This window comes from Anopheles gambiae, chromosome 2 (genome assembly GCF_943734735.2).
Source record: "Anopheles gambiae chromosome 2, idAnoGambNW_F1_1, whole genome shotgun sequence".
Classification (NCBI taxonomy): Eukaryota; Metazoa; Arthropoda; class Insecta; order Diptera; family Culicidae; genus Anopheles; species Anopheles gambiae.
In genome coordinates this window covers 28112650-28130636 of record NC_064601.1, presented here as the reverse complement: position 1 = coordinate 28130636, position 17987 = coordinate 28112650, and the positions used below count along the sequence as shown (strand labels likewise).

Sequence of the window (17987 nt, the reverse complement as noted above, 5' to 3'; positions counted from 1 at the left end):
CCGTGCGCTTTCCATCGCCGGTAATCCTTCGATGTAATCTACCACCCATGCGGTACGGATGGTACCGCACATCCATTATCCCTTGTGCGCAAGGCAGTCTGAGAGTAGTCCCGCAACTTTAATAAATCATGCCAAAAGTGCGCTCCGAACTGTCTGAGACGACCGGTGGGGAGGATGCAAAGGGAGGATGCAGAAAAAAAAAACGATGAGAGTCCCCTCACCCCGCAACACCGCAACCCGTATGATAATAACAATAATAAGATAATCTTCTTAAGCGCAATATGGCATCGACGAATGGGACCACCGAGCAGGAAGCTCCTGGAACTCCTGAACTCACGCAGGGAAAGGGAAGCAAAGCGAAAGGGTCTCGTTTCGATCCCGCGCAACACGAACAAAAGAACAATCTTTCGCAGGCAAATATGTGGCGTTGCGAGTTTGCGGAAAATGCGCTTATAATGGGGGTTCCGATGGGATGTCGGCGTCGTCGCATAATGCCAACGGTGTGTGCCACCCGCTTACCCCTGCACCGTCAGCTAGCAGCCATAGCAGTAGCGGAATCGAAAATGGAACCCGAGACATTGGTGTGCCTTTTACAAACCGGGTAAGCGCCGTATTTGCTGTGCTATCGATAAGAACAAGCAGCCGGGAAAGAGATGGGAATGGGATGCAAAGGATAGAGATTTTCGGGACGGTTCGATGGAACAGAATTTTACATACCGTATTATACTTCCTGTGCTGGTCTATCAGGTGACGTACGGAGAGTATGATGCAGCTGATCGATTTTTGCTCGCTTCGAGAGACGGTAGGCCTTGCAAATGGCATCGTTTCGGTGTGTTCCGGTGTGGCAAGTTCGGTCTTCGAAAGGTGGCACATCGATGGAAATATAGCAAAGGCTGGACAAGGACTCCCGGTAGATACAACAAAATAGAGTAAAGTTAGTAGTTAAATGATAGCCACATTTGAGCTATCATAGGCAAATTTGTACCGTTGAAATGAATTGCAGGTCTCCGAAATAATTTAAGTATATTTATATATTTATTTTTAATTTCTATAAAGCTATAGCGATATTTTATAAAACCTCCTGTGGTAGCCAAACACATTAGTTGCTTGTTCCTAACCAAAAAGGTGTCGTTAGAAACTAGAACAGTACTACTTTCACAAATCTATTTAATTAAAGAAAGTTCAATAACAAATATATTGTCAGCAAAAAATGTAATTTCAGATATTTACGTTCTAAAGTGTGCTATTATACCAATCTTTTAAGATTTTATGGGCAATATTTCATCAAATACTAGACTCGTTCATAAAACCATCTCTGTAATCCCACAGGAATTGAAGCCGGATGCACCATCCTTCCCAATTGTATGGACATTGCAAATTTCGTCACCTATATTGGACAATCTTCTGGGTTCGCGCCGTACTCACCGCTCTGGAACCATGTTTTCGAGCTTCGTCATATTTGTGCACTCGTAGTCGGAGAAATGACACAATCTCTTTCCCACCAGTGCCAATTCCAGCCGCACAAACATTAAATGTTTCTTCCCGTTTTCCCGTAACGGATTACGCACACAATGTTTCGAGATTTTGTTCCCTTTACCATGCACCTGTACCTTATAGCCTGTAGTTTTGGAAAAGGTTTTCGTTTCTCTTTTCGGCTTTTTGCTCCATTTGATGTTGCTCCACCTTTTACCCGGACAGCACACACTCACTCAGAACACTCAATTTACAAACGTGATGGATTTTTGATTGCGTTATCGTGGGATTCAAAATTCTACGAAATTCTTGCTAAAATCTCCCACACTAACAACACGGTATGCCGAAATGGAGACAGCGTGAAACGTAGAGGGGGTGGATTTTTTTATCTTTTTTGCAAGGGAAAAGTAAACCCTCGCTATCCTTCACAGGCGGCAAGCTTCCCTTCACTGTGGCTGTGCAAAATTTTTGCAAGTCTTTACATGGGTGAAATCCCACACTGAATGGAAGACTTTGCAAAAGCATCCCATTCCGGCAGGTGGTGTTGAGATTTACGCACTCTATTAAATCTCGTGAAGGTAATTTCGTTTCCACAACCGTAGTCTGGTGAGATTGTGATTGAAAATGATTTGAAAATAATCATGCTATTGTGCACGACATTGTGACCGTTTTGCAGTTGCAGAGTGAGTCTAAAAATTTCTCAAGACTTTAGACACTGGATCACAATACCAAGGCATTTCTTTATATTTGCTACCTCACAACAAGATCATGGCGGTACATATTCTCTGCCAAACCAATCAATACAGATTGGCACAGTTCTTTCAACGATTACGCATCGTTGCATGTGTGCCTTGGATAATTGCAACCTTACCCTGATTCCCTTTTTCCACTCCAAATGCATTGTGTTGTGCCAGCAACACCATTTCCTAATACCCACATCAAGGACAACGCTGTAACAGTCGTTGTTAAGACAAGCCCGACTTTTCTTCAAATCCCTGCCAATTGGCAGTGACAAGCGATGGCTAGTGACAGAGCACTGCGATACCTTTCCGCTTATCGCGCCGGCATCGAAAAGAAAGTCCGTTCTTAATCACCACACAATGCACACACCCGCTGCAACCTAGCTCCCCACACCTCCAATGCATTTGTGCAGCGGACAAAGGGCAATGCCTAATCACAACCGATTGTGGGACTTACCCGGTGCTAGGTTAGTGCCAGGTGTGAAGCCCCAAATCCGCCTCCATATATTACCGAACGGAACGGCTTGGCGGTCGAAATGACGTTTCGTCATAAATCGATACGTGTATGCACCCGGGACGATATGTGTCACTATCAGCCAGTGCTTGCAAGGTGTGTTGGAGTGGCGTTTAAATGGAACAAAAATTATTGCAAGATACCAAAAAACTTTAATCACAGCTACATGATCGTCCCACCTCTCTGGTGCAGACCCTTTCGCTATCTGTGATGGTACGAGAACAACAAAGTGCGTTCAAGCTTTTAATCCGCTTTCGGATCTAGTGAAAAGCGTGATACCGGTTCTGTAGTATACCAATTTTACAATCTAGCCTCCCCCCGTAATGGATTCCACTCACCCGCTGGTGGAATCGGAATTTTACCAGCCAGCTAGAGTGTTGTGTGCGGATCACGTCACGTCAGCCGATGGTATTTGGATTGTAAATCAACGATTTTCACTCCTAGTGGTGGCTACTTTTTGATTTCATTGTACTTTTTTGGAGATTCAATCGCACGACCGATTCACACGGCTAGACTAATTTTATTGATGACCAATTCTCCCTTGACTTTATGGACTGGCGGCTTGAACAGCGACGGTTTTACAGATTACGATAAAATCAGAAGCCATGATGAAGGTTGATAACGAAAATCGTGACCCGATACGATTGTGTAGCGCAATGAATGCAAACTTATTAGTAATTCATATGCTTTATGCTCACTTTATATCGGCTATTACCGTGGTTGAACAGAATTTTTATTTAAAAAAGTATTTTAAACCCCGTCTTCAAGAAATTTTAGTTTCAATGTATTGAACAACTTGCTAAGCAGCGTTTATTACCAAATAATATGTAATCCAGTTATGTGAGCCTTGAACAAATACAGTGGAGCGCCGTTTATCCAGGCTTCTCGAGACTTGACCTCGCCCGGATATGCGAATAACACGGATAATGAGTCAAATGCTATATTTTATCACCAATTCCAATTAATTTTTGGAAAATTTTCTCATTTCTTGATAAAAATAACCCAGTTCTAATAAACTTCATGTTTTTCCCATAAGAATATTTGAAATTTGCTTGAATTATCGTGTCTTTTGTTATAACAATGTGCTCTTTCAACCGCTTTTTCAAATATCTTTCTCATAACGCAGTGTCAACATTGTATTGAACTGTCATTTCTCAACAGCACGGATAAACGGACAGCCGGATATAAGGTACCCGGATAAATGGCGCTCCACTGTAATTAAAATTACTAAGCACAGTATATACTATCTTGCCTAACCTTTATTTCAGAAGAGTTTGAGCCCAACGACGATCTGAAACAATTATCATCATTTTCTGTAGTAAGAGAACAACTCTCATATACAACGCAACGATACAAGATAGACAGCCAAAAAGATAAAGAAAATCTATCACGTTCGACGACAGAATGTATCTATCTATAATTAAAACATTTCAACCGAGTGTACATTGAATGAATCATTTTCGAATTAAATTTCTTTAAATACAGTTCAGTTGAAGTTTTTCAGTCTAGAGTCGGTGTAGTGTGATGCGCATTCTGACGTTGCGTTTCATGAATTTAAAAAATCCTTTCTTAACCTGTAAAGAGTACAACATGGTTCAACAAAGTACTACTTGCATGCTCTCAAGACGAATGATTCTTTTCACCGCTAAGAGTTAGTTTGTAGAGTCCCTTTATATGTATAATGGTGTAAGTCTTACGGGCTAATGAGAACGAATCCCTATTATCTCCTCATTGAATTACATATTTCACACCAACTGTGACAGAATTTGATAACTATGCAGAGCAGAATTCAAGATCATGTAAGTTATGGGGAAAAAACAACGTCCTCCTTTAAGAACGAATGCATTTTTATGGTAACGATTTGATACTTTACAAGCAATTGTAGCTGTTTTTATTATTTTGCTTCTTATGCTTCTTATTATTTACTCTTCTTATCGTATCACATAAAAAGCTGAACTATGTGTACATGCGTGGCAACATAGCAACCCGAGAACTAGCGTGAATAATGTCGTTCACCTCCGAACCAAAAACTTTAAAACCAATTGTATAACTATTTACAATTTGCAACAAAATGCAACAAAAGCTTTTGCCATCATCTAAGTACATCACGTAGTAAAGTAACGCAACAAATTTACCCCAAAAAAGCCCATTCTCACCAACTCATGTGAATGTGTGGGATTTGTTTTGCTCCTAAATCCTCACCCCTTGGATGTAACTAAACTCAGCCAAAAACCAGTCACTGCACTTTGTCTACCACAAAAAGTATCATAAAACCCAACCCCTCTCCCCGGTATGACCCCCTCCCCCCCTTTTTCCACCATCCCGTATGCGTTCCAACGGACCGACGTCTGCATACCGGTTCGGGGAAATATCTCTAAAAGCATTCCCATTCTGGTGCCGTCCCCAATCCGATGGAATCGGGTTCGGGATCGGGCGTCCACGGAAGACGATCCAATGGAGCAATTCCACTGTGGCGTAGCGTGCCAGCTTCTTTTACGTTAAACGCACACACACATACACACATACACGTATGTATGTGTACACCAACCCATCGCTCGAAAAAGGGTGGCCATGTTGTTTCCGTCATCGCTCTCGAGCTCCTCGAGTATGTATGTATGTACTGTGGTTAATCCGGACTAGGATGCTCCCACTCTCGACCCTTCCATTGCCCGCTAGCTTGGCAACCGTACACTCCTCCCCTGCCCGTGCGCATTGCTCCAGTCGGGACAGTGCAATGATTTCCACCATAAAGTCCTTCGCTTGCTCCGTGCACACTGGCTTCTGGGTTCGTCTTTTAGGCTTCCCGCTGCGCTATGTACCGCTGTGTGACCCGGCGCCGGGCAGATAAGTTTAGATCCCAGCCGGGCATTACTAGTCCTTTGCCAACTGGCAAGTCTTGCTCTCAGATACAGCGGCGAGCGGCACTGTACAGCGAGGGGGGGCTACGCTATGAATAAATAAACATCCTTCATGACTGCGAAACTGCCTCATCTTCGCAGGTTCTCTGGGCGTGACCAAGATGGCAGTGCTAGTAACTGCCGCGGGCAACATCTCTTGCGCTTGGATGCTCCCGCTTGGAGGTTTTAGCCAACAGAGGAAAAGAGACCATCGCGCTACTGTTGGCCGTAGAATCACTTGTTGCGCCTGGCATGCGCCTTTCCCGATAGGACGAGCTTGGCTGGAGCGATATACTGTCGTTGGGTGGTAAGGGATGTACCGACGAAGCGAGGAGGTTTGCATTCACAATGACGTAGGCGTTGACGAGTGTGCGCAGTACTTGCAACTAAAAGGAGTCATCTTTGCTATTGGCTGCTGACAGCTAGGAGTATCCTTGCATGAGCCTTGTAGCAAGGAACCGTTCAGTTGACGTTTTGCCGTGTAGTGTAGAGGACGCACTGTGACTAAAGTGAAGGTGGTGCCTTGTGTGGTGTCGTTACAACTTCTATGAGGATTATACATTGTGTGCAACAGTGTTGAATGCGTCAAAGCTCCTAACGGTTGGAAACAGTGTGGTTACGGGTTGAGCGAGAATTTATGTATGTAATGAAGTGAAACACTATCGTACCGCGGAACGATGAACAGCGTAGACATTTCCAACCAGAGCCAAGGAATCCTACTGCCTTCGTACAGTACCACACTCGACTATCTCCAGAAGCAATCGCACCAGCAGGACACACCGTCCGAAGTTACGGCGGTCAGCTCGCCACCAGTGAGCTACTTCCAACAGTTCTTGTATCCTACCGACGGCGATCCGACACCCACCGGTCGTACTCTGCTACCCCGTGCACGGGAGTTTCCCAGTCCGCTGGATCTTTCCTTGCGCCCCACCAATGTTCCCATGACGCCACCCTCGACACCGTCTCCGCCGAGAAAGCGTTTAAAATCGTTCGACGAGTCGGCGGCCGTCATTCCGGCCACCGTACCACGTACGCTCGATAGCTGGCGAAGCAGCAGAAACCACTTCTCGGACACCGTTTGCATCGATGACAAACGATACTACGCCAACACGACGTTAAGCGAACGTGCGGATCGGACGGAAGCGTTCCAATACTTTGACGACAGTGCACGTTCGGTTCCGTTCAAGTATCCTTCCGTCGATGGTGGTGAAGCACCGGGCTCGAAAGAAGGTCCCGATAGGTCACGAGAAAAACCGGACGAGTTTATTGATGTTACTCGAGGTACCGAACAACACCCACAGCAATTGGAAGTTGAGAATCTGACCGATCACGACGAACGATTGACGCGCGATAAGTCTGATTCCTCAAACATTGACGTGGAGTCGCTGGACAACGATGGTGAGGATAGTAAAGAATCGATCAACATTGTTGACAGCGAGGAGAAAGAGAACGACGAAGCGGCCGTGCTCAACGATGGTCAACGTTACTTTGCCGACGAGCGGCTTCATCTGCAAGCGATTGAAGGATTCGCGCGGCTGTTCGAGCGAAGCTTCCCATCGGCGAGCGGTTCGAAAAAGGCACCAACCACATCCGGCGGATCCGGTGCACGCAGTTCAGCGTCCAAAAGTGAGCGCCGCCGGACGAAGGCCCGCCGCCAAGGGGTGATCGACGAGGACAACACTAGCCCCGTATCGGGTACGATCATCCGCAAGCTCCAGGACGGGGAAGAGCTCGTGGTGCGAAAGGGCGATATCGATCCAGCGTTCAACGTGGTCGAGATCACGGATGAGGCGAAGGAGATCCTGTCCAAGATTGACAACAAGATCGGGTCCTATCTGTGCCAGCTGTGCCGTGCGCTGTACGACGATGCGTTTGGTTTGGCGCAGCACCGTTGCTCGCGCATCGTACACATCGAGTACCGGTGTTCCGAGTGTGACAAAGTGTTCAACTGTCCGGCCAATCTGGCATCGCACAAGCGCTGGCACAAACCGCGCGGAATGGCGACCGATGGAAGGAAGGGGGGCGGTACGAGGAATGCTACCGCCCGCCAGGAAGAACGTGCGGCCGAGGAGGAACCGATCGAAATACTCGACAACTCGAACGATAACCATCAGCATCAGCAGCCGGTGCCAGCAGGTGCTACTACTGCAGCGCCGGAAGAAGAATCGTATCCCTGTGGCCAGTGTGGGAAAACTTTTCGCAGGTACGTTCGGGATGATCAGCACACAAGATTGTGTTTGTTTTGTGATTTGTTTTGTGTGTTTACTTGTTGTTTCGTTGTTGTAGGCAAAGCTATCTAAAGAAGCACGCCGCCTCACACCAGATGGAGCCAGCGTTGCTTCGTAACATGGATGTACGATCAACGGCACTGAACAGTAGCACCTTCGGTGGTCCCGCAGTCTCTTCCAGCTCCGTCACAACCGTCACTTCCCTTGGTGCTCCATTCTCCACCGGTCATCATTTGTTGGCCACGCCAGGGTCTGCTGGCGGAAGCTTTGCTGCCGCGTTCGACAAACTGACGCGCCCACTGGCAGCACCGAGTTCCGTCGGTGCATCGGCTCTGTTTCCCTTTGCCGCCTGTTACGGTGGTATGGCCTCGCTGGCCAACGGGAGTGCTAGTGCCGTTGCTGGTGGAGCAAATGGTGGATCCATTGGTCCAAATGTTTCACCGTACAGTGAACTGGAAAAACGACGCTGGCAGTCACTCGGTAAGCTGTACCTGCAGCAAAGGGAACGGCTGTCCGCGTTCCAGTACGTCAGGCAGCATCAGTACGAGGATTACTTGAAATGGTGAGTACACACTGTGTTTTGCTTGGATCATTATGATGAAACACATTCATTATTTTACGCATTGGGAAGCAGTTTTTTGCATCCAAATTGTATGGAAATTGGAATGCGGTTTAATTAACTTTTTTTTACGTTTCAAATAGCTGCCCTATCTTAACCTGTTTTTTTATTGAATGATAAATGGAATTTTATTAATTTAAACACAGCTGTTCGAAATTTTTTGAACAACTTGCTTCAAATCGCAATAGTGTTGTCTAATAATGATTTATTAAATCATCTATCTGATAAACTGCCCCTTTGAGCAGCACGGATTAACATACACTCATCTAAACAGTGTTTTACTGTCAATGTATCGCATTGTATACATTGAAAACAACATCTTTACACTTTAAATAACGTCAAAAAACATTTATAATCATGTTTGGGAAACGTAGATGCAATAAATTCGTTCTCGTTCTAATGGGTATTTTGCAACATTCGCTCGTAAAAGGGTTTAATTTCAGATCAATATAGTAGAAACTGATTTGCATCGTCACCAGGAAGCAAAAACACCGCTACCGTGGCTACAAGAAGTAACGCAAATATAAGCAATGCCGCTATGAGCGATAAGATCGATACGCAAATAAAAATATTACTATTATAATTTTTTCGTGTGCCCCTAACCCATGTTTATATAGTCTCTGTGCTAGATTATTGGATTTATGAATGTATTTAATACATTAATTTCGAATTATTTGCCATCTAATACTTTTATTTCCAATAATTCATACAATTTTGACTATTATGACAACTTGTGCAAAATAGCTTGCATATAAAGGGTTTTTTTTTGTCATGACTTGAGATCTACAACACTTAAACGAACGAGAATCGTTCGTGTAACGAACGTTCGTGATGAACTGAAATAATTAATGATTGAGGAATTATGTCAATAAAACCCACAAATCCGTAGGATGTTGAATTTTCTAAGCAAAAGTCAGGATTAAACCATATTTCATAAAATTTATGTATTTTATCACTATTCCCGAGGAAGGAAAACAACAGCTCAACAGTTTTGTGAATCTTAGGCACCTCCAAGGCCACTAGCGCCTAAAATTTGTATTCAACCATTGAACGATAGCTGTTATGTTACCAGATTCAAACTTTATCGACGCAATTATTTCAAAAGTGCAGCTTTTTAATCCCTTGCTTGCGGTTCCAATCAATTTACGTTCATCCTTTCGTCCATTGCAGCTTTCATCCATTTCAGTTTGGCCGCGATAAAACCTGACCCAACATTCTGCGGCCAGTACCACGGCTGGCCGCAGCACCTCTCTGGCCAACGACGCATTCCAATCAACTTCCTGTGACTGCAACAATAACATCAGCAGCAGCAGCACCACCACCACCGCCGTCGTCTTTACCACGTACATCTCACCAACCCGATCTTCATGCACCGATAGGTCCCACAGCGTCTAGCATGTCGTCCTCCACACAACCGGTGGGACCGATGGCAGAGCCTCCAAAAGATAACGAACCAATGCATCTTAACCCACCGACCATCCCGGTATTAGCGTCTGTGTTTGGCACGGCGCAACAACACTCGGGAGCGGCCTCGGCTAAGCAATCCCATCAACTGGCGACGTTTACCCCGACCAGAAGCATTCTGCAACATATCCAGCAACAACCGACGGCATTTAGTGGCGAATGAGTACGCACGACTTAATGCGTGTTTCCGTTCGCTAGCATCTCCTTCTCCCCTCAGGATAAATCGTTACTAGCTAATATCTAGAGCCTAGAATATCTGTTTTGTAGTTTTAATATTTTTTTGAAAAATGCATGACATTGTGTCAACTTCCCAATTGTCTCTAAATTGACCGGATGCAACAACAATCTCCGGTCGGAGCCCAAGAATCAAAGAATCTCCTATCAGCATTCATCGAAAGATGACGAATAAAGAGCAAATAAAAAACACATACAAAATAAACAAAAACAAATCTATTATACCAATCCCATATCTACTCAAAAGCACACACGCACACATACCCACACTGATTATCTCCATTCGTGTAACGATTCTAATCCAACGGCAACAAGCTTCTAATGCTGTCAAAGACAATCGCTTACCTTCCATCGACAGGATACACAGCCCCTGTGGTTTGTCGTTCAATTTCCGGTCAGCGAACGATCGCTTTGGTTTCCCATAAGGAAACGTAAGAGGGAAAAGGTAATGATATCGATTTGTGATTGACATTTTCGTTGTTGACCAGTTGCGTATTCCTTAGAAGAAGGCGGTGAACCGACAACCAAACTCATCGGGGACAGGTCAACAGGATTCACTGTTTAGTGATTTGATTCGAACTGTTTTAGCCGTTTGTTTTATTCCGATTGCTCGTGTTCGGTTGCTTCCTGAGGGGAGCGGGAACGCGTTGTGCCTTTTTAGTCTGAGCAGTCTGACAGCGGGCAGGGAAAAGACTTTCGCCAAACTAGGGGAACCTACCGCGAGTGTCACCAAGAGAAATCAAATATTTACCGAACATTAGACGTCGCCTGGGGGACGAACAAAAAATGTTTTTCCGGAAGGAATGCTTTGCGTGGTTACCGGTAGTGCCGAAGACGGAATCGGTCTTTGAATAACGGGCGGCAGGCCTTACTGCTTGGGTAAGTAACGTGGGAAGGTTGTTTCTTTTTCGTTTGATTTTTCTATGCCACGAAGCACGAATACGGGAGCGTGCGTGTGTGAAAGGAAAGGGAAAATTGAATCACGTACAAATTGGCTTTTATAATGCATTTCCTATTCATTATATTTTCTTTCGGAAGCGTTCGGCAGAGTGTTGGAATGAAGTGGGGTGTTGATCAATATTGATACTTTGAGCAAGTCTTTTAGACGTTGAATCCTTTTGCGTAACTGTCAACAGTGACTATCACAAATAAAAGATAATTTTGGTTTTATAATTACATACGCATTATTTCTTTTATCATTCGAATAGTTTAATGAAATGATGTAAAAAATGTTATTAAATTTCATTATTTGCGAGGATTCATTGTGAGGTGTCAAAACGAAGATGTTTGATGTTATGTGCAAAAATGGGTGGGTGACCTAAATGGGTGACCAGAGGTCCCTATACCATGCAAGAAAAACTTAACTTCAAAACAGGCTTGAAGATTTGTTCTATTGATTTAAAAATATGTTTCAGCTTGTTTTTTTATGAAATATAACAAAAAAAGTACTTAATTTGTAATATCGCGTTGATCGCATGATACAATAGGCAAGTCGTACGACCCAAGATCATGTTCGGTCAGGTGTCAAGCGCGGTATGAAACGAGCCTTCTATATGCAGAATTGGCTATCCGGTTACGATCAATTTAGCAATGAATTAAGCCATTTAAGTACCATTTTGCCTAACATATTAGACACTAAAGCCGAGTTCGGAGGGTATTATCATCGTTGCGTATTATATGGAATTAAAAATACTTAACGCTTTTTCGTTTGTTTGGAGTAAAATAGAAATTTCATATAAACTGAAAACTTTTGTTATTTTATATTAGTCAACTTCGTTTAATGCCGAAAAGGATCGAAATAACCTTTTTCTGTAGAAATGTTTACAATTTCAGACTTATGCAGTTTTCTGCTAGTCATAGGGGTAAACAAATTGGGTAAACATCAACAATTGTCACATCAAGCTGTTCAAGCCAAGAATTTGTAAATATTTAATACATAAACACGATCAATTTACGATTTTATGTTCATCAGTCATTTTTTATAGAAGAAATTAAATATTTCCCAGTTTAACCTTTGGATGACAATTAATTGTATCGCGTTTTATTTAAAAATTCTTCCATCAATACAAAAACAAATTCTTGGCTGGTGTGAAAAAGGATACTACATGGATCATAAATGTTAAACATATCACCGCAACTAATTCAGCGCACGGCCTTTCAATCACACTGCTGCAATCCAACAGCTTACGACAGATTCCACACGTCCGCGTTAAAAACTATGCCGTAATTTATTGGCTTACCTCAATATTGTATGAAGCGCGCAAATGGCACAACGGTCGAACGATTCTCACGAACCACACTACTCAATCGATTGATGTTCCGCGAACGGTAGGCCTAGTATGTGAAATGGGCACAATAGCCATATAAGCCCTTTCTGTCACAATCCTGTCGCAAAGTTTGCGGTTTAGCGACCGTAGGGAACATCAACAACTGCAATAAAAAAAGTCAACATTCACCCTCAACCACAGTCCGCTAGACTGTCATTCCATTAAAATGACAGTCTTTACCACCTCGCATACCTTTCCAATTAAAGGCAGTACAGAAGGCTGCAACTGCAGTCCTACCGCCTTTCCAGCACCCAATGAGCCATCGTTTGTGCATCGTTTGTTTTTTGAATATTTTACGAGCGTTGACATTGTGTTGTAATTTTTGCACAGTCCACTTTACTGTTCGATAGCTAGCCGCGTGCTAGTGGCTGTGACATCGCAGGGACGACACACGGAATTAAGTTCTTACTGTGCCGATGAATAGTTTATATCCCCGTGTTACAGCATGGTACGCGCGCGCGTACGAGTGCTGGGTGTGAGAGGCTTAATGACATCTTTGGCCAATGCCACGACGCCAAACCTTCTCCCGCTCGACTACACGGACTCCCCGTTTGCTAATTACCAACCAGACCTTTGGTGAGGGAGTAAAACTTTCCCCCTAAAGCCAGCGGGATGCACCAGGGACCTTTGGATTGGTTCTGGTCGACCCCGAGCCGTTGCGGTGCATGGGTTGTCGCGGCCGATTTGCATCCAGTAGCATAATTGGGGGGTGGACAGTACCCGTGTCAACCGTCAGGTGGTCCAAAGTACAACCCCTTTTGGCAAGCAGTTTCACGGAAAAGCTCGGCCAACTGGACGACAGTACGGGACAGTGATTAACTTTGATAACTCTATCGGTGCATAAGTGCTGTGATTAGACGGATGGTTTGTTTGTTTTAGGTAGCAGTCTGTCGAAAGCCATGAAATGAACAGATTTGAAACTTGATGCCAGAGGGCAACAGAGATAAAAGAGCATATGTATGCAAAGTACTTTAATACTCTTTGGTGTTTACGTTCCTAAAGGGTGACTAGATGATCTTATTGATACATGATTTTTGATAGATGCTCTGACGATTTCGGAAAGATTCGATTGCCAATCTCGCTGCGATGGTCGAACGCTTGCGTTCTAAACAGTTGGGATAGTATGCAGTAGTTTTTCATACTGTTGTGATGTTAATGCTTATTCGTTATGAACTCCTTCGACCGTTTATAACTTAGACGAAATTCTAATTGCTTTTTAACGATTAAAATTAATTTTTATAGAAAAATGTCTGCATAACGGTTAATTTGAAAATTCAATTTAACGGCACTACTGTTAGCGCCATCCATTTGTGAACGTTAGGTCAAACAGCGTCATCTATATGCGAACGCTTTTAGCAACGCCATCTATACGTCGTTGCATTTCCAATTTGAAATTGAACGATTTTAATCTCCAGTGGTTGCAGCTTATTGAAATTGAGGAAAATGCATCATTTTATGATTATTTTAAAAATGTCAGTGTACAAATCATTCTTTCAAAGCCAACGAAGGTTTATGAAATGCAAAATTTAATATTAAATCTAATAATTAATGTTCGAATTTTACCAAAAAATTAAACCAGAATTGAGAGGTGTAACAATAAACTCCACGACTTCTAAAAAGGCTAGAAGTGGTACGAATGCCATTCGGATCGCACTTCATTGAAAATTGGCTATATGGTTGTCCCACCCAGTTGTTAAGGATATTTGAATGAGATAAAATAGTTGCCTTTTTTACTCCATTTGTCACTTTAACCCTATAAACGATATATTTAAGTTTAGTAAGTTTTTTATAAAGCCCAAATGTACACCGTGTGTCGTTTAGGCCAAGTAGAAAGATTATGAATTAAGAATACGAAAAAGAAAAGCAAATTAAGTTCATTATATCCTCAGACTTCAATATTTTTTCTCGTATTGAACTGTTGTGATTACTGCTACTAACCATCATTTGCTTTCAATACTTTTCATCAATAATACTTTCACCATTATGTAAGTTTTAAACCGACACTTCTCCCTCTACGCGCCACGATGTATTGTTTTATGTGCGCTTTTCCATCCCACCATTACTTTACACATGCTTAGTGCAAACATGCAGCTGATTCACACAGTTTCGGCTCAAGAAGCTTAAATTCATACGCAGCATCCTGCCGTACCGGACGATAGCATTTAATCCCCCGAGGCTAAAAAAGCATACAAAGCATTGGAATTGTGAGCAAAAATTTGGATGAATTCCAACGCGCACCAATACGAATAGCGCCGAGGGCTCTCAATTGCTGCTTCCCCGGATTCTAAAGGCCAAGGTCACTCCACACAAAAACACACTCACCAATACATGCTTGTTGGTTTCATTTCCACATATATACACACACACAGCCACGCAGGGGCACACAATCGTGTGGAGAAGTAAATTGCAAATAAAAGCAACACGGAGGCTCCACAGCAAATGTCTTACCATTTTCTCCATTTCTCAAACCCCTTCTCCACCCTGTTGGAAGCGGAAAATGCCTCCATTCGTCTTCCACGGTGCTTTTACCAAGCGTCGCATCGGCGGCACCATAAAAACGTGCACAGAAGCAGCGAGATCTTTGCGCGTTTTCTTCGCTTTTCCTCGTTCGCGAGGACTGCGGAAAATGGGAATAAATAAGAGCAACACAAAAACAAAGTTAGCGGTCCGTTCTTCACGGCCAGGGTCACAAACAAGGCATGGCCACTTCAATCGATCCCATCGGGTCGACCGCAACGAAGCCATTGTGCACGAAAAGATGGAATAAAGCATAAACTGCCAACACAACGTGGCGGCTTGTTCGCGGCACAAGCCCTCATTTTTTGTTTACCCATTTTTTATCTTTATTTTGAAGATAAGGCAAACGATCGAATGTGTTTCGGTACAGCGATATAACTGGCTAAAGGCAAACAAAGAGTATCCATGTTCGCAAAACTTCATTACTTCTAACACGTTACAACTCCATGACGAACCAAGCTGTATTTATACAATTGTTTGCTTACTTATCGATACGAGTGTGTTCCACCTCACCCCTGGCTCTCCCCAGGTCTGTACCAATACACATGATTCAAACGCATGCGTCCATCGATGGAAAGTGTTCATCTGCAAGCGAAATTTTCCACCGCCCCGCTAATGCGTGTGGTGCACAAGTTCAGAGGCCCGTGAACCAGGGGAGGTAATATTTCAAAACATAAACAAACTTACTGAGCGAACGATTATGTGTTCGTACACTTCTCAAACTTATCAGGCTTTTGGAAGTCTGAGTCATTCAATGTCAGTTAAATGTTAAGCAAACTCGACAGGGATGACACAGTGCGGGTAATGATTAATTTCTTCCTAGCTGCATCATCATTTGTCGCGTGTTACATTTACTTGGCAGAGTGGTAGTGGTGTGCTCTCCATGCCAATGAAGGTGTGTTTCTTTTTGCGTTTTTTTAAACTAGTTTCCTTTAGCGGGAAAGCAAGGATTCGATCCATTCGTGAAGATAATTGCCGTCCCTATCGTACTGCCCATTTAGGGAAGGTGTTGGATCAATAGTTTCGTGTTAGAACCACAAGAACCTTCAGCAAACGTGTGTTACGAGCAAGGGACGGAGTTTCAATGCGTTAAACGAGCTACAAAACATGAAAAAATAATAAAAGCATTCATTCATCTACTACTGAACGGGCATTGGACTGCATTTTAATTTCGACTCATCCACGTATAAATTCCGTTTTTACCTCCCAAGCATCCCTAGATGCCAAGCGAACGCGTTCATGCCGGAATGCACAATATTGCACCATCGCATACCGAAACTATTTACATTGCCAAAACTACGGCTTGTTCGTAATGGCGCTAGTACAACGGTAACCTCGATCCGACCCATGTTTATACTAATAATTCGGGCGTGTTTCCCGTTGCTTTCTCGCAACCAAATTGTAAACACTGACCCCGAACCGAAGGTGCATTCTCCGGTGCATTCGACCAGCAAATGCCACTATTTGCCAATCGGCTACAGCTGATCCGTACACCCGTTAAGCACGTACTTGCTTTTTCGTTTCGATCTTGGCCCGATGGCTGCACACACAGATGCGTACAATGCGGGAGCGACTAGGCGCATTCCGTTGCATCTGCCATGCCATTTTCACGAGGACAGCGAATCAGCGGAGATTGAAATGCATTTTTTCAAATTGTTTTACAAACCTTGAGACAGTTTGGTCATTGTTTTCAGGAGCATTTGATCATACAGAATTAATCGTTATAATTGATAAAATTTACAATATCCATCCCCAACAAAGCCATTTTGCTGGAAGAAAATCCAACCCCTCTCCGAAAGCATTTCATTAGCTTAGCTTCATTTGGAATCATTTTCCCTGCGACGCAATACGCCTTTTCTGCCATCGGAATCGATGTCCACTACCGTTCCCTCCTTCATTTCCTTGCAAACCGGTCAATCTTTCAAACTTTGGCAAGCTGCCACATCCGTTTCCGATGTCCCGAACCCGGCGTCCATCATCCTTCTTCCTCCCCACCCTATTGATCCAGAAACCCTGTACATACGACACAACTACAGTAACACACGCCCTCCCCGCCGAGCTTGTGTGCCCTTTGTTTTCTGTTGGTCGGATCGGTCGGAACGCAGCAGCTTATCCCTCTTTCTCGGGCATCTTTCCTTCGAGCAACGATGGGCATGGATGGGAAAGTTTTCTGGCACCGTTTCGCCCTCCATCTTCGACTGGACAGGGGGCGACTGATTCGACGGAATTGCGAAACGGTCACACAGGCGCATGGGCTAACCGTTGCCAAACGCAGCGTCTTTTTACCCCCGCACACCCCTTTTCCCAGGGCACTTCAATCGACACCTATAAAGAGGGTGTGCATGTGTGCGTGTGGTGGTATTTATTATCCCATTTTCCAAAACAACAACAAAACAACCCCCCCAACCCACCACCATTCGGAAAATATCGAAATAACAATCAAACAGTGCGCCCAACAACACCACTACCACTGCGTGTGATGCTGACAAATGTTAGGCAAGCAGGCTCCACGGACACATTTCATCCAAAAAGGGCCTCAAACACGGACGAACACGTACGTAGCGTGTGCTGGTATGTGTCGTTCACTCACATCCACCAATCCAGCAGCAGCTTCGCTGGTATTGGTGTGGAAAATTTTCAAGCTCAAGTTCAATCGATTTTTCGTGCCGTGGCGCGTTGCACGACCTTCAAATTTCCATCCATCCCAATTGTTGTGTGCGTATCCTTGTTGGGGGGAGTAAGGCACCACTATCGCACCAACACTAACGCGTGCCCAGCTCGCAACTCAAACGCCAACAAAGTTTCCCTGCAAAGGTGGTACCCGGCGGCAGGCATGTGGTGGAAAAATCGATGAAACAATGTCAAGTGAAGGGGGCGCTCTGTGCCAAACGGCATCGTGCATATACCATACCGTACCAGGACAGGGTAATGTTTTATTCAGGAAAAGCTTTCTGCAACGTGCGTGAGAGCGTTT

The 17987-nt window shown here is 44.0% G+C and overlaps 1 protein-coding gene across 1 annotated transcript; it reads left to right on the top strand.

The window, feature by feature from the left end:
- Positions 1–5243: 5243 nt before the first annotated feature.
- On the top strand, positions 5244–10402 carry LOC1273117 (uncharacterized). The gene is made up of 3 exons (XM_312069.4): positions 5244–7827; positions 7911–8414; positions 9642–10402. The coding sequence occupies exons 1-3, from the start codon at positions 6302–6304 to the stop codon at positions 9676–9678; spliced, it is 2067 nt and encodes a 688-aa protein (XP_312069.4). The 5' UTR covers positions 5244–6301; the 3' UTR covers positions 9679–10402.
- The last annotated feature ends 7585 nt before the right edge of the window (positions 10403–17987 follow it).

Bases quoted from the DNA above. Each gene is read 5' to 3' on its own strand.
- LOC1273117 (XM_312069.4), top strand. From the start codon at position 6,302: ATGAACAGCGTAGACATTTCCAACCAGAGCCAAGGAATCCTACTGCCT. The intron at 7,828-7,910 runs GTACGTTCGGGA...TCGTTGTTGTAG, and splicing joins TGTGGGAAAACTTTTCGCAG to GCAAAGCTATCTAAAGAAGC. The intron at 8,415-9,641 runs GTGAGTACACAC...CGTCCATTGCAG, and splicing joins TACGAGGATTACTTGAAATG to CTTTCATCCATTTCAGTTTG.